Raw genomic sequence first — 23,820 nt, forward strand, 5'->3', positions numbered from 1 at the left:
AGAGTCAAGATGCCTTAAAGATATTATTTAACGGTAAACATGAAAAACTCACAAACTACATTATCTGAAAACTGGCCATGTAGAGAAAAACATTCTTAAAGTATTCTGAAAGCCTCTAGCTGTAAAGTGTACATTATAATAGCACTCTAAGTACCTGCTGGTTTACTGCTTTATGTACGCAACCATTTATACCGAAGAGATTCTACATGGCTTACTCAATTTCACAAATAAAGCTTTTTTTTTTTTTTAATTATATCATGGATTAAAAAAAAAAAAAGGATTCCCAGAAGGAGGTGTGTTGTGTTGTGTGCCACGGAGTTGATTCTGACTCATAGTGACCTATATGACAGAGAACTGCCCAATAAGTTTCCTAGGCTGGAGGTAGTGGGACATTAAAAAAAAAGAGAAATTGGGCAATAGTCTCATTTCTGCCAATGATTCTGGGTGACCCCGCATAAGCCTCTTAAGTCTAAAATGAAATGTTCAGACAATTTCTAAGATCCCTTCCAACCATAACATTTTGTTGCCAAATCAACTTACTGTTAATGATTTAATAATTGGGCGATTTACTAAAAACTGTAAAATTACAAGTATACACAGAAAACCTGATACTTGCCTATCAGTTTTAGGGCCTATGGAGGTTTCGATGAGTCTAAAATATGGTTCTTTGAGGACCTAAAAATAAACGTGTTGTGGAAAAGCCCGTTTTTGCGTGATGAGGATCGCTCTTAGAACGTGAGTTTTTCCAGGATGTTAACTCTCCTTTCATGTTTACAAGGCGCCCACATTGGACTCGGAAGGTGCTCTGAAGAACTTCCATTAGTAAATAAAACAGAACGGCTTTCACTGCCACTCCTTGAGCCCTAGAATTGCTCTGAACCCTGATAAGAAGGCTCTAGAGAGCAGTGATCCAGCATCAGCCAACGGTACAAATGACTGTACTACGTAACACGCAAAGACACCTGGGCTTGTCCAGCTCTTCAGATCAAGGACGGCCTAGTCCAGGCTTTCCATACCTCTAATAAAGGCTAGGAAGAGACGCAGCAAGCCCCCAGGGTGAACAGGCTGGACGTGCCCCACCTGAGTCCCGGCGGCGCCATGCTCCCACTCTCAGAACCCGCGAGCCCTCTGAGTGCCTGACGGGTTTCTCCTAAGCCCCTGCCCACCTGGTCACGCCCTTGGGGGCGGCTGCCCTGCCCCCGCCCCGTAGTTGCCTGCCCGCCCTGACCTCCTCGAACTGCTCGCCCGAGCAGCCGGCGCCGCGAGCCTCCAGCAGCTCCCGGAACTGCTCCAGGGTGACCAACTCCTCGCCGCGCCCCAGCCGCTCTTCCAGCCAGCGTAGCAGCGCGCCGTGGTGCCTCGACACTAGCGACTCACAGGGCGGCGTGGGCCGCAGCGCAGCCGCCGCCTCTCGCAGCCGGGCCGGCTCCAGCAGCGCCGCGGCGGGTGGCAGCGCCGGGGCCGCGGGTCCCGGGCCGGGGGTCGTGCCCGACTCCCCGGCCCAGTCCTGGCGCGGGCCCCAGGCCTCGCCCGCAGCGGCTGCCGATTCGTCTTCACTGCTGTAACTCGGAGCGTTCCCCATGAGGGCTCAGTCTTGGGCGCCCGGCTTTGCCGCCGCCGCCGCCTCCCCGCCTCGACCTGTCAACCTCCGACGGCACCCGGCGGGCGGGGACGGGGAGGGGACGACGGCGGCGGCCGCGGCTTCCGGCTTCCTCGCCGTCAAGCGAGGACTGCTGTCGCAAAGGCGCCGTCAAGCGGACTGGACTAGCCCGCCGACAGCTAGGCGAGGAGAACCGCAGCAAAGGGTGGAACCCTGACTTCCAAGAGGGCGTGTCTGTCGTAACGTCAGCGTCCTCCCGCGGCCTCCTTTGCCGCCATTTTTGTTGGGGGCGGACAACCTGCAAGCCAAGAAGGTCTTTCGCTGTCCCACGTTCTCGGAATCCCTCCACTTTCACAAGCTTTGCTAAAAAAGTGCGAGAAAGAGTGGGAGTCAGGGCATGAATTTCCCGCCAAAGACTTCTTCCTTTCAGTCTTCCGCTGGCCCCTTAGGTGTCAAGAGGACACGGGCGAGAGGGTCGCGCCGGTGACGTCACGGCCGGCGTCTCCACCATCTTAGTTGTGGCTAGAGAGGCGGAAACCTCGTAAGTGCGGAGTGGGGGCTACTGCCTAAATGCTGAGGATCTACGGGCGCGAGCTCTTGCTGGGCTTGACCGTAGTGGCGGCGGCGGTGGTGACAGCATGGTTGATGGGCTGGTGGAGTCCTCGCCCTGGCTTCCGCCTTTTCATAGCCGAGGAGCTGGCCCGCTACCGCGGCGGCCCAGGGGACCCGGGCCTCTATCTGGCGTTGCTCGGCCGCGTCTACGATGTGTCTTCTGGCCGGAGGCACTACGAACCTGGGGCCCACTATAGCGGCTTCGCAGGTACCCACGAGGCTGTCCACGCCTTCGCGTTCTTCGGCGCCGGCCAGTTGCTGCCTCCGCGTCGTTCATTCATTCATTCATGCATTCATCTGCTTCCCCCCGACACACACACACACACATTCATTAGACCGGCGCGTCCGGCCCGGCTGGTGTCTTGCAGTGACGGGACTGTGGCCATCTTTCACCCTGGTGGCGTAGTGGTTAAGTGCTGCGGCTGCCAGCTAAAGGGTCAGCAGTTCGAATCCACCAGGCGCTCTTTGGAAACTAGGGGGCAGTTCTACTCTGTCGTAGGGTCGCTATGAGTCGGAATCGACTCGACGGCACTGGGTTTGTTTTTTTTCTTCTTCTCTTCCTTTGGTTTTAACCTATCATTTCCCATCGCCCAGCGTGACTTGCATTCGAGAAACACTGCGGCCTCTACTAGCTATCCTTCCGCCGTCAGAAGGCTCCAGATAACTACTTTTATGCAGACTTATTTGGGGCTCTTAGGGCACAGGAATGAATGAGACCCTTCTCCTACCCTCAGAGCTCCCCCAACTAATTCCAATTGTTTCTTCAGTGTGCCCCAATCCGAAATAACCTTTCTCTCCCTCTCTCACCGCTCCCCCGCCCCAAGTTCCCCTAAAATGGTACATTTGATTTGAATCGTTCTTGCCCCTAGTACAGATGCGCTTGCTTGCCTTCCTTAAAAAGGATTGTGAAGTTAGTGCAGGGTCTGGTCACCTCTGCAGCCCGCTCAATACTTGGCACAAAGCTGTGCATGTTAGGCCTGAAGAACATTTGCCAAATGAAGGTCATTCTGCAGCCTTGAATTTATAGCTGAGAGGAGTGAAGGATGTGATTCACCTGAAGCCCTCACGGCTAAGTACTGGCAGTACCTGGACTAGGGCCACCAGCCTACTACTTTGAGATGTTGCCTGACAAGCCTGGCAGGCAGGGGGCACTGACCACCTTCCAGATTTAAAAAAGAAAAAATGTAGAGCAAGCTTAGGGCCAGTGACTAGACTGGTATTACATACGCATTTTCCACTGGTCATTGTAGGGAATTGGAAGCTGCCTTTGGCACTTAAATACAAGTCACTTTCCTCTCTCAGGGGAGAACTTCAGAAATAGAAGCGTTGCCAGAGAAGGAATTAAGTCCAATTGGTCTTGCTAAGCTCTTCAAACAGTCCTTCCGGGGAAGGGACTTAGCCAGGGCTATACAGGAGTCCCTGGCAGTTGGAACTCACCCAGAGGTGCCTCGGAAGACAGGGCTGGCAGTCTGCTTTGGAAAGGTCACAGCCTTGAAAACCTTGTGGTTTTCAATCACATGGGATAGCCATGAGCCGGAATTAACTCCACGGCAAATAATACAGTGAGTTAGAAGCATAGCTGAGACTAGAATCAAGAGTTTTTCTACCTGCCAGTTGAGGGTGCTTTATGGCACACTATCCTGCTGCATGCTGACTCAGCTATTCTGGCTGTATGCGCAAATGTGGGTATAAAACCTTTCATTTCTGGGGTGATTTTATTTCGCAACATCCTCTTCTCTCTGAGTTCCTATGTGCCGCAGTTCATTCCGTGTCTAGCGAGTACTACCATGTGGCCAGGAAACCCTGGTGGCATAGTGGTTAAGTGCTACGGCTGCTAACCAAAAGGCAAAAGGTCAGCAGTTAGAAGCCACCAGGCGCTCCTTGGAAACTCTGTGGGGCAGTTCTACTCAGTCCTATAGGGTCACTATGAGTTGGAATTGACTCGACGGCAACGGGTTTGGTTTTTGGTTGGACCACGTGGCCAGAATCCCTGGATGGTATAAACTATTAAAATACTTGGCTGCTAACCAGAAGGTTTGAGGTTCAAGGCCACCCAGAGGCACCGCAGGAAAAAGGACTGGTGGTGATGTACTTCCAGGAAAAATAAAATCAACCATTAAAAACCCTGTGGGGCATACTGCTGTTCTGACACAGCGGGGCCGCCGTGAGTTGGAATGGGCTGAGGGCAGCTGTTCACCACATGGCCTGCCTTGTGCCAGGGGCTGGGAATCAGAGATGTCTGTAACACGCTGTACACTGCCCATACAGTCCGGCAGGGAAGCAGATGTGTTCATTTATTCGTTCTATATTTCTATTATTTAACGTAGATGTAATTCACATAACAGAAAACCCACCCTTCGAAAGCGTACAGTTCATTTTGTCTTTAGTCAGAGCTGTGCAAACGCCACCACTCACTCCAGAACATCTGCATCCCCCCGAAGAAGAGACCCTGTGCCCCCTAGTAGTCAACGCCTATTCTCCCTTCCCCCAATTCCTGAGCAGTCACTGGTCTGCTTTCTCTACGGACCTGCCTGTCCCGGCCATCTCAGACACACCGAGTCATACGTGCAGCCTTTTGGATCTGGCTTCTTTCACTTAGTATAATGTTTTCGAGGTTCATCCACGTTGAAGCATTCCTTTTCATCTCTTTTTCTGGTCAAAAAAAAATTCCATATTTTGTTTATCCTCTGTTTGATGGACATTTGGGTTATTTCCACGTTGAGGTGATTATGAATAATGCTACGAACGTTTGTTTACAAGTTTTGGTGTGAACATATGTTTTCAGTTATCAGATGTATACCTAGGAGTGGAGTTTGCTGCGTCATGTAACTGCTGACCTTCTTGAGAAACTGACGAACGGTTTTTCAAAGCAGCTGCACCATTTACATTCCCACCAGCAATATGTTAGGGCTCCATGCTTTCCACATCCTTGTCACTGTTTGTTATTGCCTTTTTATTATAGCTTTTCTAGTGGGTTTGAAGTAGTATCTCGTCATGATTTTGATTATTTGCATCTCCCTGTCGACTAATGGGGCAGTCCTGGTGGTGCCGTAGTTAAGAGCTCTGGCTGCTAACCGAGAAGGTCAGCAGTTTGAATCCACCAGCCACTCCTTGGAAACCCTATGGGACAGTTCTCCTCTGTCCTGTAGGGTCGCTATGAGTCAGAAACGACTCAGTGGCAACGGGTTTTGTATTGACTAATGAGGAGCCCTGGTGGCAAAGTGGTTAAAGTGCTTGGCTGCTAACTATAAGGTCAGTGGCTTGAACCCACTAGTCCACTCCGTGGGAGAAAGATGCGGCAGTCTGCTTCCGTAAAGATTTACAGAAAGATTACTGTAAAGATTACTGTCCCTATGGGACAGTTCTGTTCTGCCCTGTGAGTCACTGTGAGTCAGAATCAACTTGAAAGCAGTGGGTTTGGTTTTTTTTGGTTTATTGACCAATGATGTGAACATCTTTTCATGTACTTACTGCTATTTGTAATGTTTGATGTACTACCCAAATCCTTTGCCCATTTTTAAATTGGGTTGTCTTTTTATTGTTTAGTTGTAAGAGTTCTGTCTATATTCTATTTACTAGACCATTATTAGATATATGATTTACAAATATATTCTCCCATTCTATGAGTTGTTTTTTCACGTTCCTGCTCGTGTCCTTTGAAGCACAAAGTGTCTAATTTTGATGAAGTCCAATTTACCTATTTTTTTCCTGTGGCTGCTTTTCGTATTTTTGGTGTCATGTCTAAGAAACCGTTACCTAATCCAAGGTCATGAAGATTTATACCTAAGTTTTTTTCTGTGAGTTTTATAATTTTAGCTCATACATTTAGGTCACTGACTTTTTTTAAAGCTAATTTTTATGTATGGTGTAAGATACAGGTCCAATTTCATTCCCTTGCATGTGACTGTTCATTTATCCCAGCACCGTTTGTTGAAAAGACTATTCTTTCCTTTATTGAATTGTCTTGGCACCCTTGTTGAAAATCAGTTGACTATCATGTATGTGTTTCACTCAGTCAGTGTTTATTGGGCATTTATTAAAGATCAGGCACTGTACCAGACACTGAGAAATCAACATTGAGTTTGGTGTGTTCTCTGCCCTGATGAAATTTACAGACTAGTAGAAAAGACAGACATTAAGTAGTTATCACACAAACAATTAATGAGAGGAGTGTTAAAAGGAAAAAGTACTGGCTCTAACCTAGTGGGGGGGAAAGGCTGGGAGAGAGGAAGCACAGTGGGGGATTAGGAGAGGGGCTTCACTGAGAAAGCTGTCCTGAAGAACCTGGAGGGCCAGTAGGAGTAGGAGATAGCCAGGTGAAGAGGTGGGGGCAGAGAAAACAGCAAGTGCTAGGATCTTGAAGTGGGAAGGAACTTGGCAGTAGAAGTAACTGAAGAAGTGAAGCCTGGCTAGAACAGAGTGAACAGTGAAGAAAGTGGCTTCGGGAGGTTGGTGCAGGGTGCTGAATGACATGTTAAGGAATTTGGTCGTTGTCATAGGGCAAAGAGAAGCCACTGAGATTTTTAAGCAGGAGAATGATGTGATCAGTTTTTGTTTAAAATATCATTCTAAGGGTGAGAATGGTTGCACAATTCGAAGAATGGAATCAGTGTCACTGAAATGTATGTATAGAAACCTGAATTGGTCTGTGTTTTTGCTGTGTATATTAACAACAAAGTAAATTATTTTAAAAAAAGATAGTCTAAGTGTTGAATGGAGAATAGATGAGTGGGGCAAGAATGAAGGTAGGGAGGCCCATTAGGAGCCTGCTGTAGCAGTTCACATGAGAGATGATGGCAGCTTGGCTAGTGGGAGCAAAGATGGAGCCAGGTAGACTGATGTAAGAACTATTTAGCAAGAAAATATAGGACTTGGGAATTGATTGGATGTGGGGATGAAGGCGGTATCAAGGACCTCATTTTTAGATTGAGCAACTGGATAAAATTTACTGACGTAGAGAAAGCTGAAGTAGATACAGGTTTAATGGGGCTGGGGGTGGTGGTGACCATTAGTTCAGTGTGGACGTTTTAAACTTGTGATGTCTGTAAGACATCTAAGTGATGTTGAGTAGACAGACATTCAGGTCTAGAATGCAAGAGAAGTCTGAGCTAAAAATAGATTTGGCAGGCTTTGGTGTAGTGGTGGTATAACCATGGGAGTAGATGAGATTGTCAAGTGAGAGGGTGTGGATAGAGCAGAGCAGGTGGACAAGAATTGACCCCCCGAGGCTGGTAGAAAAGGAGGAGCTAGTGAGGTAGGAGGAAAACCAAGAGTATGGTGTCATGGAAGCCAAGGGAAGTGGTCAGCTGTGTTAAAAGCTGCTGATAGAGAAGGGAGGAGCGTGACATGCTGAAGAGATGTGTTCAAGATCCAGGAGCATCTGTCAGAGAGTGGGGGGATTAGCTTTGCCTGAGGGTGCAGATCTTGAGTTTTCAGGAGATGTTTATGAAATTCCTGAGTTGGTACCTTGTTGGTGATTTACAACCTAATCCATTGGGAACTTCTCTCCTACAGGCCGAGATGCGTCCAGAGCATTTGTAACTGGGGACTACTCTGAAGCAGGCCTGGTCGATGATGTATCTGACTTGTCATTTTCTGATATGCTGACCCTTCAAAATTGGCTTTCATTCTATGAGAAGAATTACAAATTCGTTGGTAGGTAGTCCACAGGTCATTTCCGTAGACTTCATTTGGTTGTCTCGCTTTTTTTTTTTTTTTTAAAGGGCTGAGTTTCCTTGAGGATTGGGCTCAAGGTTAAAATCTGAAAAATAGCCATGAACTTTTCACCTTAAACTTTGGTTGTTAGTGTGGCAATGAGCCTCAGAGGTAGGTGGATGGGACACCTGCTTCCCTCACTCTTCTTCTTGGGAGAGAATCAGCAGGACATTCGCTCTGGCCTCTGTTGCCCCAAAGCCAGTGGTTGCCCACGCCATTTGAACCACCAGCTCCTGGAGGGCAGCTTTCCTGTCTCACTGTGAACCAGGCAACTGGCTTCACCACACAGCCAAGAAGCACTGAGACCTAAATTCGTGTGCAGTTTTGACAAATTTCTTTTGTCTTGAGGGAGACAAAAATTAACCTGTGTCCATTCTCAATCAGTTATCTCCCAGGTGGAAGACAATGATGCCAATCAAACATTTGTTAAAGCCAGCTGTGTGGGGCACTGTACTTGCTACTTACTCGTGAGACATGAAGGAACTCACCCCCGAAATGGGAAGACACCTAACAATGTCCTAGAGAAATGTTAAAGACATAGAACCCTAGGTTGCTTTGCAGACATGGAAAGCTGGGATGGTTGGGCCCTTTTCTCCGTCTCTCTGCAGCTCTGACCTCTCACTGGAGCCCCACTCGGACATAGCTAACTTCCTGTGGAACATCATTGTCACTTCACCATTGGAACAGGCCCAAACTTGAAGAGTTCTTTCTCTTCTCCTAACGCCTGTGAATGTCTGTTTCTGCCATTACGTCTCGAGTTGCCTTTTCTGAGGACCTTGGCATTTTTAGTAACTCCTGTGCTTCCACATCCAAGTGGTCCAGACTTTTTCTCTACCATCTAAAGTTTGTGCCTTTCTGTTTACAAAGCCCCACTCCATTGCTGGCCCTTGTCACCCCAACCTGCAGCACACCCTCCTTTGTTTTCACTCAGCCTCCCCCAGATCAGTCCTCATGCCACAATCATGTCCGCCATCGAAGGAACTGACTTTGAGCTGTCTATCTGCCCTTCAGAGGGCTTGGTTCCCCCTATTCCCCATGAGGCTGCCAAACCAAGGTTGAGACATTACTGGATTAATAAGGAACAGAAAGCCCAGCACAAAGAAGTAAGAAGGGAGTTCTGTGAGCGGGCAAAGGATGCCAGACCAAACACATCATAGTGCGATTTGGGGAGCAAACTAGAATGGTTCGTGCTGCGTTTGGTGAGATGAGTGAACTAGTTTTCATTGGATAGTATTAATGCGGGGGGGGGTGTGTAGGGGTGGTTTTGGTGTAGGGCCGTATGGTCGGAAATGCCTCAGAAGGATTTTGGTCAGTCAGGATGTATTTGAATGTTTACTATGACTAAGTTATGGTTTGGGCCCTCATGGGATCAGGGGTGAGTTGAAGATAGTTCCTGCCATCTGTTTGCTCATTCTGTAAGAAGGGGAGAACCCTCAGGACATGTCAGGGGATGAAGTTTTATTATAAGGGTTCGTTACTAATTGAAGATGTCCAGGAAGCTACCTTGGCAGCCACATGGCCAGACCTTGATAGAAACCACGTTGTCTTTTGTTGTGTTCTGGGTGCAGCATTGGCATGGAGACCCATCCAGTGGTGACCACCATTCTCAGGACACAGCTTCTAGAAATTTTTCTCTGCTGCCTGTACTACTGCTATTCTCTTTTGGGGTCTTATGTCTAAAACCTGCCAAGTCGGGCTTGTTACCATGTAGTACAGAGCCTCGGTGTAATGGAATGTCCTGTGCAGGCCTGTGACTCGGGCTCTGGTCCATTCATGTATGCATTTAATAAGTATTTAAAATGAATACTCAGTACAAAAGCTGTTTTGAGTTCTGGGGCCTCACTGGTGAGGAGAGACATCAACAAGTAAAAAGATCAGATGATACCAGAGAGGGCTATACATAAAACTGAGGTGAGGAGTGTTGCGGGGGTGGGGTGAGGCACCTTCAGAGCAGATGGTTAGGGGAGGACTCGTAGGGGAGATGATAGTTAAGCTGAGACCTGCATGGTGAGAGGGAGCCAGCCATACAGGGAAAGGAATATCTGAAGCAGAGGGAACAGCAGTGCCTGAGATGGGAAACAGCCGAACGTGGCAGTGGCTAGAAAAGAAGCCAGTGTGCTGGAGCCTGCAGTAAGTGATGGAGGCAGTGGCTTGAGAAGAGGTTGAAGAAGCAAACAGAAGTCCAATCACTTAGGCCTTGGAGGCCTTGATATGAAGTTTGTATTTTATCCAAGTGCTTTAAGAAGCCATTGGAGGGTTTTAAGCAGGCATAGAGGTGACTTGAAATGATTCATGTTTTAAAAAGATCACTTTAGCTGATTTGTGGAGAAGGAACTGTAGGAAGGCATGAGCTAAAGTAGAGAGACTTGTGGTAAGCCCATGGTTTGGCTGAGGTGATAACAGTGGAAATGGAAGGGAACAGACAGAATCAGGATGTTTTAGAAGCAGGGCTGACGAGATTTGTTAATTTGTTCATGGGTTAAATATGAAAAAGGAGGAGTTAGATCTAAGGCTCCTCATCTGGATAAGAGGCCAGGGGTGACATAAGTAGAATCAGGAAAGTCGGGATAGGGAGCTGGACGTGAGAGACTGAACACGCTGAACCTAAGTGCCATTGGAATCTAAGTTAGAGCCAGTTCTTAGAGGCTGTAGAGGTAGGGAGCCACACAGCTGGGTACTGGTATGCATAGCTGCCTCCGACTTGGTTGCACCACCCAGAAGTGCTTTCAGCTGCTGCTCTTGTCTTGTGACAGGTGCTGCCTATGAAGGCGAGTTGCACCTCAGGACTTGGAGATGAAAAGTCCCTGCAGCAAAGCAGAACTGATCCCTTTTTTGCTCTGGTGGACCACTTGCTGGCTACTGCCATAGCATAACCCAACCCAATGCCATCGAGTCAATTCTGACTCATAGCAACCCTATAGGACAGTAGAACTGCCCCATAGAGTTTCCAAGGAGCGCCGGGTGAATTCGAACTGCCAACCTTCTGGTTAGCAGCCGTCACACTTAACCACTACGCCACCAGGGTTTCCCTGCCATAGCTTAGACCTTTGAAAATTCTGACACGGATTTAGGGGGGCTGGGGGCAGGGAAGCAAGTGTAAATTAAAGTCAGTTTCCACTCACTCACGTCCACGGAAGGTTTGAGCTGAAGGGGAGTGATGGAGGCGAGAGCATGGGCTTGGATCCCACCACTTACAGGCTTCGTGAATGGCCACGAGTTTCCGGTCTCCCGGTCTCATTGCTGTGAACATGGGAACACTGGTTTCTCTGTCATAGCATTGTCATGAAGATTTAAAAAAATTTTAGTGAAGTGGTAGCATAGTGCCTGGCAAATGCTCAGTAATTGGCTTATTTATAGTTATATGAGACAAAGCAATTCAATGTTGGCAGGAATTGAGCCAGAAAAATGTTAGCCAATAAGCCATTAATTCATCAAGCATTTATTAAATACCTACTGTGTGCCCCAAGCACCATGGAGGATTGAGAAATGAATCGCTCATGGTTCCTCCCTCAGGGAACCAGTGTCGGGAAGTCAGAAGGCTTCTGTAATTTCCATGCTAGAGGACTCTAGAACAGGGATGCTCCTATCTGGGATCTCGTTAGATGCTGAGAGAGGTTGGAACAGAAGGCACCGGAAGTCCCTTCAATGTGAGGTCTTAATAAATAAGCACCCAGCAGACTACTGTAGAGCCTAAGGCGGAAGCAGAAACCCTGGGAACTTGAGCTTCCCTACAACTCCTTAAGAAGCTAAGCATCTGTTCATGCCTCACTCCCACTGTTACTCTGACATCAGCGTTCCTGTTACCACAGGAAAGGTGATCGGAAGGTTCTACGGAGAGGATGGGCTCCCGACCCCAGCACTGACCCTGGTAGAAGCCATGATCATCAAAGGCTTGGAGGCAAGTAAACAGGAAATAAAGGAGAAGCAGAAGTTTCCGCCGTGCAACGCTGAGTGGAGCTCAACCAGGGGCAGCCGATTCTGGTGTTCCCAAAAGAGGTACATGGGCTTCCCTTCTGTGTCTCTCCTTCTCTCTCCCAAATCTGACTCCTGGTCATCCTGTGTGCACTGTCCAGTGAAGCCACAAGCTGGTGACCCAGAGAAGCGCTCTCACAATGCGCACGCTCTGGTGTAGTGATTCTCAGCTGTGGCAGCGTACTAGAATCTTCTGGGGAATTTTAAAAATGACTGACGGTGGGCCGTCACTTCAGACACCTAACTGAGAATGTTACGGTTGAGACCTGGCATCTTGTTTATTTTTTTATTCCCCAAAGACTGCTGAAGAAACCCTGGCCTGGGAACAAGAAGGTAGAAGTACTGCTTCTCCCAGGGCCTCGGCCTCCTCCTTGTCAGCACAAATCATTCCTGCTGACAGGAGACAGGCTCGGGGGAAGAGGGGTGCTTGCAGCGATGCCCCGAGGTGGTCTGAAAACTGCCAATTCTGAGTACCTCCAGCCTGACTGCAAGGGATACAGGCTAGATTGATGAGATGAGCCAGGTTAGAAATGATGCCACGGGGATTATTCCAGGTTAGTTTGGGAAGCTGGAAAAAAAAAAAAAAATTTCCTGCTTCAATCATCAGGCCAGCCTGGACTCAAACTGCAACTTGAGTCCCTCAGATCTCCTTTAGCTCTGGGAACAGGATAAAGGAAGACAGAAACTAGACAAACATCCCCAGCTTCAAGGGCCTGGAAGTAAGAGCCCAGCTCTCACGGAGGAGGGGCAGGGAAACCTCTGCTCAGGCTGAATTAAGGAGAAGTGGCGTTTCTCTAAATTGCTAAACTGGAGACCCGCCTCTTTCAGCAGGGATGGGCCATACCTTATCATTCTCCTTGAGGCTGATTCATTGTTTGGACAAACAGCCAAGAGCAAACAGCCAAAGCTGCCAGCTTTATCTAGGCCTAGCTCCTGTATCTGTCACACGTTTCCTCTGCTTTCATTCAGGGAAGGGAGTGAAGCTAGCAAGAAGAAAAGCCTCATCTCTTCTGGCCCACCAATTTTGAAGAGCAATAGCTTCTCCAGGGCCAGCATGGCCCAAGAAAAGTTGGGGCGGGGGCGCTGTGAGAACTGGCTTGGCTACGTGGAGGTAGACAGAGGTAGGCGTTAGGACCAAGGCAGGCCTTGCTAGGACAGAAATACAGGTGGCCTTAGCACTGCTTTCTGTAGGTGGTACCAGAGGCCTGTGTGCATTTAGGTGCTTGCCTCTGTTCCCTTCCTTGGGTATCCTGCCTCCCTCTCCTTCCCCTCAGCCCTCATCTCTGTCCGATTGACCCCTCCTGTTTCTGAGTGGTGTGTACTCTGCCGTCCCCAGAAAACTCTTCCAAACCCACCCCAGTGAGCTGAATGGCCCTATCCCTATGCCAGTGCCTCGGGCCAGTTTGTTGTTTTCCACTTACCTGTGTGTGTCTCCCATCAGCCTGGGAGAAAGAATCCCTGAAGGTAGGGAGCAAGTGTCATTCAGTTCGTAGCCTGGTGTGGAGTCAGGCATACTGATGATGGGATGTGTGGCTGGAGGAACCAGCCGTCCTCCTGGGTAAGCTCCAAGTGGGAGGGTTTCTAACCAGGTAACAGAGTTTCTCTGACATGAGTGGTCCTGGCCCCAGCTGGAAACTACATGGAGCATCAATTCCAAGAGTCTTATTTTCATTTTGCAAGGCCTGTGAGACCGTGGCTGATGAACTCAGTACCCCGAGATGAGGTCAGGACCAGGAGGTTGCTCAGGCTATTTTGGGCCACGGCTGAGTCCTCCATCTCTGAAACCTGGCAACATCAAGGACTGGATCTCTGCACGGGGCAGGACAGCCTGCAACTACACCCCAGGCCAAGACCAGATGGGCCCCAGACCCTAAGATCAAGACTGAACCTGGGCAGGGATGTAGTGGGGAAAGGAGAAAGACTCTGACTTAGGCGCAGCTTTTGAGAAGCTCATAGGGCAGTGAGGGAAACGCTATGGCAGCTGTTAACACCAGTGCAGGACGTGGTGCTGCCTACTGGGAAGGGGCGGGGCAGGGGCTGGGGGAGAAGGTGGCAGTGGTGCGTGCAGGGGGTGCTAGAGGAGTTAGGAGAAAGCACGGAAGCCCAGGTTGAGCGCTGCAGACCACTGCCCAGAGAAAGCCCCAAGACAGGAAGTAGAATGGCTGCTGCTTTTCCTGAGGCCTGGCTCGGTGCTTCCTCCTCTCCCCTTCTCAGAGACTCGTGAGTGCATGCTGTTAAGAAATCCTCTTTCCTTCTATCCTTAGTGGAGGTGTGAGCAGAGACTGGATTGGCGTCCCCAGGAAGCTGTTTAAGCCAGGTGCCAAGGAGCCCCAGTGTGTGTGTGTGAGAACAACTGGCCCCCCTAGTGACCAGCTGCCGGACAACCCTTTGCACAGAAATCACGGGGACTTGGATCACCCCAACTTGAGGGAATACACAGGCTGCCCATCCCTGGCCACCTCATGCTCCTTCCCACCCTAAGTGGTTGCCATATATGTTGATAATACACTTGAACCCTACCCAGAACCCTAATAGGCTCTTAACCCCCACGTTCCCTAGGATGGCTCCTGACATGAGACAAGGGGGCCTGGAAGGACTCTGGCCCACACTCTGCAACTGTGACTCATGTCCCCCTCACCCTTCTGGTGACTGAGGCCAGAGCTCAGTGACTTGCCTAGTCTAGTACTGGTCAGCCGGTTTCTGCCACTATTTCCCTGGATACTTGTACCATCTTCCTTCAGACTCCTCAGATATCAATGTGCACAAATACGACCAACTCAAAACTAACTTGACAAACAAGCAAAAGGGCTCTCGGTTCCAACAGCCCCATTTCCGTGGGCCCCCAGGTTGCGTGGATCAGTTGCCAGCAGTCCTGGGTCCTGCCTGCACCTCAGCCTTTCCCAACCCTGTCAGGGCATCTGGGGCACTAGCAAAAAGAGACTTCATAATTCCCTGACGAGTCTGAGCAGACATATTTCAGACAGCCATACAGATTAGACAGTGTCTGTCCCAGGTTCCCCCCTGGCTGAACTTGGGAGCCCTGACTTCACCCTACGGCAAGCTTGTTGTTTAGAGCTGGGCCAATACGATGAGTGGTGGATAGTGATAGGCAGTTCTGGAAACGGGAAACCTTTTGCTTATATGGATGCGGCAAATCCAGGCGCTTCCGAACAAAGCAACAATTTAAAGCGAGGATACTGTCTGGCTTTGAAACACTTCAAATCAGGTGTGGTGTGTTTTCTAAGGGAAAAGTCTGCATTTTGAGCCAAAGGTAGTTTCACAGCCCCTGACACAGTAGCATAACATCAGGGTTTGGGCAAGGACGTAAATGTTAATCCACGCAGCCCCGACTTAATGGTAGCCTGGCTTGCAAGCCGTCCAGTGGGTTGTATGTCCAAGGTCATCTGTAGTCTACTACATTTGACAAATTTCATACCTTTTACTTCATAGATGGGAGTAAGGTGTGTTTACCTTACATTTAAGGAAACGAAGAGTGGTGCTATCTCAGGCTCGTGGTCTCTCCTGAGGCTTTGCCTCAACTCCTTTTCCCAGTCCGCTCAACTATGTTTCTAAACCTCCTCTATTCTTCCTTTCTCTATTTCCCTCTCCTTTATATGGAGGCTGTCTCCCCTTCCCTGGCAGACTCACGGCTGACTGCCCTTACTGGACACAGTGAGTTCCCACACCTGGGCTGCTCTTGGCTCCTTTTGCCACCCCAGATCTCCCTCATCTGCCCCTCCTTGTCCCTTTAACCTCTCCCAGCCTCCTGGCTCTTCCTCCTAAGTATGCAGTAAATGGGCCCACTTTCTTCACATCGTAAACAAAATACTCCATCAACACCAGTTCTGACGTAGCTACCATATCTACTTCCTGTCACAGCCAAGTGCCTTGAAAAAGCTGCTTATACTCAGTCTTTGTTTTTCACCCCCATTTGCTATGCAACATAGCTGCCTGGTTTCTGCCCTTCTCTGTGCCCAAAAGCAGGATAAATTCTATATTGGCGTGTTCACGTTCAATTCTTACCTACATGGACCGTTGTCACGTTGGACACGGTTACCCATGAGGTTCCCACATGAAATCAGCTCTTCGCTTCTTTCTATTTCCCTTTTCTGCCTCTGGCCGTTCCTTCTCAGTCTCCGTGAAAGCTGCCCCTCCTCTGTGATCTGCTGCTCATTGCTCTTCTCTTGCTCCAGCCACAGCTTAAGATTGCCAAACCTGTATCTCCTGTCTAGGCAGTGCCCCTCAAACTCCTCGTTTCTGGCATTCCATCTTCACCTTCCTTTCCCATGATTCTTCTAGCACTGGCACCCCCATCCACACCCAGTCACACCAAGTAAGAATTATAGCAGCTCCTTCCTCTCCTCTCCCCTTCCCCGCAACCAGTGTCCAAGCCTGGCAATTCTGCCTCCTGAACTCTCTCCTGCCCATCCTCTCTTCACTACTCCTTGTGCTGCTCCTCTGGTTTAGGCCTCCGTTTCTCACCCAGTTACTGCAGGAATATAACCATACAACCTGCCTCCCATTTCACCGCCTCCAGCCATCCTACACACTGCTGCCAGAATCGTCATCTTAGTGCTCGTGGCATTCCCTGGCTCAGTGGCTCTCCATGTCTGTAAAGATCAAGGGTTAACCTCAGCAGCTTGGCACATACAGCGCTTCTACAGTCCATCCTCCTTAGCCTCTGTGTCTCCCACCGGCTCCCACACCCACCCTCCCTCCAGCTGCCATCTCACTGCATCATCCCTGCATTCCTTCTGCCTGGAATGATACCTCTTCCTCCACTCAATTTGTCCACCTCTTATTTCTTCAAAACTTGGCTCAGTCAGCACCTCTTGGGAGCCTTCATTAACCAGTGGCCCAGCAGCTGGGCCTCAGTTCCCGTCGCATCTTGTGCCAACTCCTAAAATGACACGTATCTCAGTATACTGTAACGTTCATTTCCTCTTCGACCTCTCACTGGACTGCAGGTTCCCAGGGCACTCAGCTTTGTACCCCCAGCATCCATAGTGCCAACCGTGTGGTCAGTGTGCAGTTAGTTCTTATTTTAGAGGTGCAGCTACGGAGGCTCAAAGGACTTAAGTGACCTGCCCAAGGTCACAAAGCAATGGAGCTGAGTCTAGAACTCAAGGTTCTAACTCCTGACTTAGTGCTGTTTTACTCCTATTTCTGAATGTCTCTGCCCTCCCTGGAACAGGGGTGAACAGAAAGGAGAGCTGAAATTAGGACCTTGTTCTGAGTTCCAGGCAGCCCTTGAACTCAGTACACGAGGCTTCTCTGTCACCTGGAAACAGCCCTCAACTCCAGGCTAACTGGGAACTAGTCACTCCCTGCTCTGGTTCCTCCTTTAGTAACTCAGCAAATACCTACCAAGTACCTACTCTGTGATGGGCATTGTGTTGAGGGTGGGAGGCAGGAGGCTGCCGACCTCAAGTTTACAGTATGGTAGAGTAGACCCCTGGCTAGAGCATCTAGAGTCCACTCTTGGGGTAAGGATACAGGGATAGTGGAGGGTCAGGGCCAGAGATGTTCAGACCCTTCCAAAAACAAACTTGGGGTTGGGGGGAGGGTTGCAAAACAAGATAGTCATCCCAGCCATTCCATTCTAGGAGGAACCTGGAAGGTACCTGAACTCTGACTGAAGCAACACCCCTACAGCTAGGCTCCAGAAAAAGCTCAGCCAGTCTCAGGAACCTGCACAGTTCCTTGTTCACTGAGAATTCACTTCCTTTTTGGTTCTAGCCACTTTATAGTAAAGAGCCTCCCTCATGTCAGGGTAGTAGGTCAGCCCCAAGAAGCTGGTTGTCACTGAGGAAATACCTTTCTCCAGAAGACACGGCCCTGGACAAAACTGTGAAGGAGTAAGAACGCAGTCCCTCCCTGAATTCAGCCCCTTTTGAGCATGTAGTTACTTGCTGGCAGGGGACTGTGGACAAGAAAACAAGTACATGTTGGGCAACTCTGCTGCACCAGGCCCTGTGCAGGGAGTATCGTGTTCTCATTCAGCCTCTATGCCAGCCTTGAGAGGTTCCATTGTATGGCCCGTGGCGGCGGGAGGACATAAATACTACTCCCTCCTAATAGCTACAATGGCCATCATGTGACAAGGCCAAGGTTTTTATCCAGATCTCCCCTCAGCCACACAAACAAGCAGTGTTAAAGCAAAGGTGGGGCAGCTATGTGGTAGGCCTGGTGTCCTTCAACATCTTGATGAAAATCTTAACATCTGCCTTTTAGTTCCAATATTTCATATTTCTATGAACAGAACTAAGAGTGAAGAATCTGGGAATTTTTGGTCAAAGCTCAATCACTGTATGACGGCAAAACCGAGGGAGCCAGATCAGACCGTCACCCCGACTCCTTGCTTGCCTTGCCCTGGAACGAGCTGTAACTGAAAAGCTAGGCCCCATGAACAGGCTGGGGCTGTGTCTGCTCAGAAATCTGAGTGCCTCGCAGAGGACTACCCAGGCAGAGCTCCCACCCTCGGGCATTTCCGATTGTCAGCCCTCCCTAGAGGGGACCCTGGGCTGTGTACCAGAATTTGCGCCCTTGGATCAGAGGAAAGACATATTATTGATCACCTTCCTCAAGGCAACCTTGTGAGATGGGAAGGACCATGGTCACTTACCTTTTCTAGATACGGAAAGTAAGTCACAAGAATTATGAAACTTGCCCAATACTGTCAGCTCTTCAATGACAAATCAGAACTAAAACCCCATGCTGTCCCCTCACTGGGCGTGGCTCCTATTTACATGGCACATTACGGCCAGCAACAGGGTGCTAAGCACTGTTTGCCTCAAAGGATGGCTATGTGGACGCACTTACCAGTGTCTGTCAACTGTGGAGAAAAGCCACAGGACGATGAGATAGCCTAAAAGCTGGTGTGAACAACGGGTAAGCAACAGGGAAGACAGGTAAAGAAAGGGACTGTGTTTGTTAGATCCAGAACATGAATGCCAAGTGAGCCACAAGATTAGTCTGATCTGTACAGGGGCTTTATGGACCATGAGATTTTCCTTTGCAAGCCCCTAAGACTACAGTAGCAGTCTCTGAAGCCCACTGTGCCTTCAAACCTGGACCATCGGAGAGCTCACCAAGGGTAGACCCTCTTGAGTTGTTCCTAATGGCATCTGAGGGGACATCCAGCGTCACTTGGAGAGCATCAGTGATCACACAGGTCACCGGGAGCTGTCTGGGCCAGGAGCACCATCAATCCAGGTAGCTGCTCAGTATGCCTACAATAGCGACTTTTTGACTGCTGTCAACGGTGTGTTTCAGAAATATGTTGGAATTCTGCCTTTGTTAGAGTGTTAAAGACATTTGTTACGTCAGGAGTCTTTCTCTTTGCTTTGTTTGCTTATTGATACTTCTGCATTAGAAGTAACTACAAATGTCTCATTAAAGCTGCCACTGTAAATGCACGATTTCAGCTCATTTTATTATAAGGATTTGTTACAGAAAATGCAAATACCAATATTTGAAAAATACATTCCATTACATGGACTCCAAAGAAACAATGCTGAAAAGCGCCATGGTCCTCTGTGAAGCTGCCATCCCACACTGAGCACTAGCTCAGCGGTTTGGAAGCCGAACGTGTGCCTGCAGGTTCTGCCCAGCTCCTGCCTCCCCACTGGTATCACAGCATGCCCCATCAGGTATGTCGCGGTCACAGCCAGCTCCACACATGAGCCAACACAGTAAGTCACTGAGCCACAGCAGTCTGCCAATTCAAGACTCCCTGGCTACAGAAAACCATGTTGTCAGTTTTAACAGGTTAATATATCATTTATGCCATACAAAAAAGGAACTGTACAGGCAATGATCTTCCAACGAAAGTCTTTAAGGCATCTATGATAACGTCTGGGAATTTAGTAAGGTAAGACCGCTTAGTTAATATCTTGTCAAACAATCACCTATTCACTAAGTTCCTTCCGCGAAGTGAGAACGTGGCTTTCAGATCCCTTTGGAGAGCTGTATCCCCTCTGCTTCCTCTCTCCTGGGCTGGGGGCGGGGAGCTTTGGTGCTTCAGGCTGAGAGGGACTGGGCTTGCCAGCACTGTGCCAGTTCTGGGGCTTGTCCTGAGGGAAGCAACCCCAGACCCTAGAAGAAAGCTTGTGTTTCGGGAGCTCCCTTGACCTGTGAGTTCCAAGTAGATCTGTCATGGAAGCTATAACCTTACCTTGGTAGGCAGTTTGCCTTTCAGGTCTAAGCATTACATAGTTTAAAAGTGTTCTTTTTCTCCAGATAAAAGAAACCTAGATGAAGATCAAGGCTCTACCCCCTCCCCAAGACTTTCCCTCCACTCCACGCCTATGGACAAGACTAACACGATAACGTTCAATACAACAGGTATGCAACATGAGTCGGGAAAAGTGGTGAAGCCACATGCACACTGAGCTCCATGCAGGGACCCCATCCAGGGAGGAGACTGAGGAAGCTGAACGGGGTGGTCATTGATGACTCAGGGCTCTGAGGTAGAGGACTAAAAGTCACGTGGATCCCACTCCTGGAGAGAATACGGCAAGTGAACCAAGCAATCTAATCCAGCCTCAACTAAGTTGGTAATTGGGGTTGACAGAGCATAGGCAGAAAACTCCAAATGAAACACAGTTGTAATACATCATTCAGTGAGACACCACTAAAAAGATAACTGAGAAGTAATAGGTCCTAAGTGTAGGCACTTCAGTTTGTGGGAAATTCCTGTGTTAGAGGATCCTAGCAAGTTGGTTTATGCCATTCGATTTGTATATAGCACATGGTTTGTACCTTTGTTTTTAAAAAAATGACTTAAGACTACACTGTCTAACCTAGTGGTGAGCAAGAGACAGTTAACAAGCTAATTAAGCAGAACAGTGTTGAAGGATGCAGCAAATGTCTCGGTCAAGTTTATTCTTCCTGCTCTACCCATTCACAATTGGCAACTTTAAGAATGAATAAAATTAAGTTTTTGCTACCAGTATTTAAGCTACTGATAGAAATTGAACAAGAACAGGTAGGCAGTTTTGCAGTCAAGAGCTGACAGCCTGGAGAGCACAGAGCATGTCTAGTCTCAGCCAGGCCACCACTCAGGGAGCATCAGCATGGTCAAGGAGATTTCCTAAGAAGGTGGAGCGATGCCTTGTCTCTGTCTGCAAGGATGCACCCGGAAGCCAATGCAGAACTCACAAAACGTTCCCCCAGTACGGGGCTGTTCAGTACCATAGCTGTCCTTGCATCTGAATAAGCTTGACTCAAGGTACTTTAAACATGATCTTAAGATTTTAAGTGCAATTATAGGCAAGACTGTGACTGAGACTGGTGTGGTAGCACACGGGCAGGACAATCAGCCTTGTCCCTGATTGGATTTCCGTCCTCCCGTGAACATTAACAGAACAGGTACCAATCTATCGACCACTTCTGTTTATATCTGAAACGTAATTATCTTGCCAATTAAAGAATCAAGCCACTTAATTAAGCCCTACTTCTCATGGCCCTTCTCAGGCAACAGAAAATGGAAACTGACCACGTGCCTTACACGGTCAAATGTTTGCCTTTGCTAGTTCGGTTCTTTTGTAAAAATTTATATGAAATATGTCCCAGATTTGGGGGGCGAGGGAAACACTTCTAATTAATATTTTTCTTTTAAACATTGTGCACAAGCTCATGTTAACACAGAAAGCATATGTATCTTATCACAGAAATACTGGGGAAAAAAAGTAGCAGTCTGATTCAGCTCATTTTACACACACATTTTAGGCATAGAATGTATAAATCTATAGCAACATAGAGGGCATACTGCTATTCAAAAAAGAAACAAAAGTAACAGGCTGTTGCAAAAAAATATTTAGTCCCTTTTACAAGTACATCCATACTTCATTAATGCCAAAAAAAAAAAGTAGTGGTTATTAAATGTCTGAAAAAAATCTATGATTGAGACTCTTACATAATCTATGAGTGTAACTGTACAACACATATTGTTCATCTGAGTTTTTTTTTTTAAAAGCGGTGGTAGAAGTTTCTCTTCAAATGTACATTTTCTAAAAACTGGCCAAACCTTCAACAGAAAGGAAGTTTAACACCTCAGGGTTAATAAATGTACTAGCAGCGACTAAGGCCCAACAAGCTCAGGAGCCTCACCGAGCATACAAGCCAGAGCCTTCCAAAACAGCGTCGGCACACTCTTGGCCAGGGCCTGCCTTCAGCTGTTGGCTCCTACGGGGCAGGGCAGACTACACAGAGCTGGGACTAACAGCACTCACAGCTCAACTAGGGAAGGTTCCAGCAAGAAGCATTCATTGTTAAGAAGACAGGACCTGCCAGCCCAAGGCTGGAGATGCCCTTGGGCTGAAGCCCTGCTGAAGCCCCATCTTATGACTTGGCCTGTGTGAATCCCTTGCTCCAGATAACACGCTGCAGGAGCTTTTCTTTTAAGACGCGGTGTGAGCTGAGATCCAGTCAAAGCTGACCACTAGAATCACTGACGCACGGACGTGTGAGGGTGTTTCTGAACATGGGTTTTCAATTGGAATCACCAACAAGGCAGCTGTATAAAAAGTGCAGCACAGTAAAAGTGCAATTCCTCCTCCACCCTAGTGGCAGTGACTGAGGAGTCCACCCCAGGACACGAGAGGCGTCCCGCTGCTGCACTGTGCTCCCGCCACCTCGGGAGCATGAACACTGGTAAAGCTTTCAGTTGTTAAGGCCACAATTTTTCAGCTCTTATCTTTGAACCCTGTTTAGAAAGATTTCACCTTTTTTAAAGGGATTGCTCACTAAAAATACAGCTTAGCTTTTCAAAAAACAAAAAATTCAGGGGAAGAGGATCCTCTAATCTTTAGGAAAACACTGTGCAGAAAAGTCCACAGCCACTCACCCTGGAGTAAAGCAGTGCTCAGTGCACAGCCAAATGCAGGCTTCCTGCTCTGGAAGGCTCTGCCTAGCAACTCCACCCAGCCAGGAAGACTTTGTGGCTCCTCGGAGACGGGACACTGAGCTACGGCAGGGGAAATGGTCTTAGAGGTGTCCTGACATGTTGCTAGCAGAATGAGGTCTAATGCCTATCACACTTACCACACAGGCTAAGTGGTCTGGTCCAGTTAGTGAGATATCTAGTGAAATCCATCACAGTCTGACACACTGACAGTCATACAGAACTATTTGAAATGGGATCTATCACACCATGGTCCTTAATTGTTCCAGTCTGTTGCCTCAGGAAGACGGCCCCCAGCTCCTGCTCTGGGTTGGGGCAGGCTGGTGAGCAGAGCAGCTGCTGGGGAGACGACCGGGGACGTGGCCTGGATCCTCCCGGAAGCTCACTATGAGACCCCACCCAGAGTCAGTACATCAAAGCAAATGTTGCAAACTCGCACAGGCTTGTTCAGATCAAACTTTATAATAGGAATCTCCTTGGTCGAGCATTTATGGCAAAGAAGACGTCCACAGTGACGACTGTGAAGACAAAGAGAGGAAGTATGAGAGGGGTACTGAAGATCAGACTGCTTCCCGGTGTGGTGAGGACGTCCGCAACACACGTCCTCCACAGACAAGGCAAGCCTGGGGCCAGGACCCTGTGGTCAGCTCTGCCCCTGCCAGCCAACTTAAACCAATTCATGTACAATTTTTAGTTCATGGAAACAAAATTCTAGCTGATAATTAAAGTGACTGAAGAAGGCTCTTTTTTAGAGATGATGAGAACTGTCTCACTTTCATGGGAACAGCTCCTCGGTTCTCAGTAGACCAGCCCGTACTCACGCTCGGCAGCACACTGGGCGGGCAGTAACTCACCTCAGCTTTGCTGCAGCGAGAGGCCTGCAGAAGATGCCACGGGCCTAAGGAGCTGCCTGGGACCTGTGAACCAGCCCTCAGCCTTTAGGAAGCCACTAGTCTGCACTCTCCCAGCCCTCATCTACGTTACTGCCTCTCAGCACGTGCATCTCATCACTCCA

At 48.6% G+C, this 23,820-nt stretch overlaps 3 protein-coding genes across 19 annotated transcripts in view; 1 reads left to right on the plus strand and 2 right to left on the minus strand.

Moving 5' to 3' along the window:
* Positions 1 to 1,696, minus strand: part of ZZEF1 (zinc finger ZZ-type and EF-hand domain containing 1) — a 121,496-nt gene extending 119,800 nt beyond the window's left edge. For 6 of the 9 annotated variants that reach the window (XM_010596515.3, XM_023556310.2, XM_023556309.2 and 3 more), the window contains exon 1: positions 1,229 to 1,695. In XM_010596515.3, coding sequence (XP_010594817.2) covers positions 1,229 to 1,582 — 354 coding nt within the window. In that variant the 5' untranslated portion in view covers positions 1,583 to 1,695. Of the gene's footprint in view, positions 1 to 1,228 lie in introns of all 9 variants that reach the window. The other 3 variants (XM_064271591.1, XM_064271594.1, XM_064271595.1) reach the window with 1 other exon arrangement.
* Positions 1,697 to 1,769: 73 nt separating this feature from the next.
* Positions 1,770 to 21,773, plus strand: LOC100674836 (neuferricin). 6 transcript variants are annotated; one of them, XM_064271601.1, is made up of 5 exons: positions 2,152 to 2,420; positions 7,727 to 7,867; positions 11,737 to 11,923; positions 14,164 to 14,216; positions 18,162 to 21,773. In XM_064271601.1, exons 1-5 carry the CDS (start codon positions 2,171 to 2,173, stop codon positions 18,212 to 18,214), a joined length of 684 nt encoding a protein of 227 aa, XP_064127671.1. In that variant the 5' UTR covers positions 2,152 to 2,170; the 3' UTR covers positions 18,215 to 21,773. The 6 variants fall into 6 exon arrangements, with proteins under 6 accessions (XP_064127674.1, XP_064127671.1, XP_064127672.1 ...); XM_064271602.1 differs by having other exon boundaries at positions 17,506 to 18,271; XM_064271604.1 differs by lacking the exon at positions 2,152 to 2,420 and adding an exon at positions 1,770 to 2,141 and having other exon boundaries at positions 14,164 to 18,271.
* The window catches only part of ANKFY1 (ankyrin repeat and FYVE domain containing 1), a 96,560-nt gene continuing 92,055 nt past the window's right edge, over positions 19,316 to 23,820 (minus strand). For all 4 annotated transcript variants that reach the window (XM_064271598.1, XM_064271597.1, XM_064271596.1 and 1 more), the window contains one exon: positions 19,316 to 23,323. In XM_064271598.1, the coding sequence (XP_064127668.1) occupies positions 23,191 to 23,323 (133 nt within the window). In that variant the 3' untranslated portion in view covers positions 19,316 to 23,190. The remainder of the gene's footprint in view (positions 23,324 to 23,820) is intronic.

The sequence above is a fragment of the Loxodonta africana genome, chromosome 18, assembly GCF_030014295.1.
Source record: "Loxodonta africana isolate mLoxAfr1 chromosome 18, mLoxAfr1.hap2, whole genome shotgun sequence".
Lineage (NCBI taxonomy): Eukaryota > Metazoa > Chordata > Mammalia > Proboscidea > Elephantidae > Loxodonta > Loxodonta africana.

Bases quoted from the DNA above. Each gene is read 5' to 3' on its own strand.
- LOC100674836 (XM_023556138.2), top strand. From the start codon at position 2,171: ATGCTGAGGATCTACGGGCGCGAGCTCTTGCTGGGCTTGACCGTAGTG. The intron at 2,421-7,726 runs GTACCCACGAGG...TCTCTCCTACAG, and splicing joins CCACTATAGCGGCTTCGCAG to GCCGAGATGCGTCCAGAGCA. The intron at 11,924-14,163 runs GTACATGGGCTT...TTCTATCCTTAG, and splicing joins TTCTGGTGTTCCCAAAAGAG to TGGAGGTGTGAGCAGAGACT.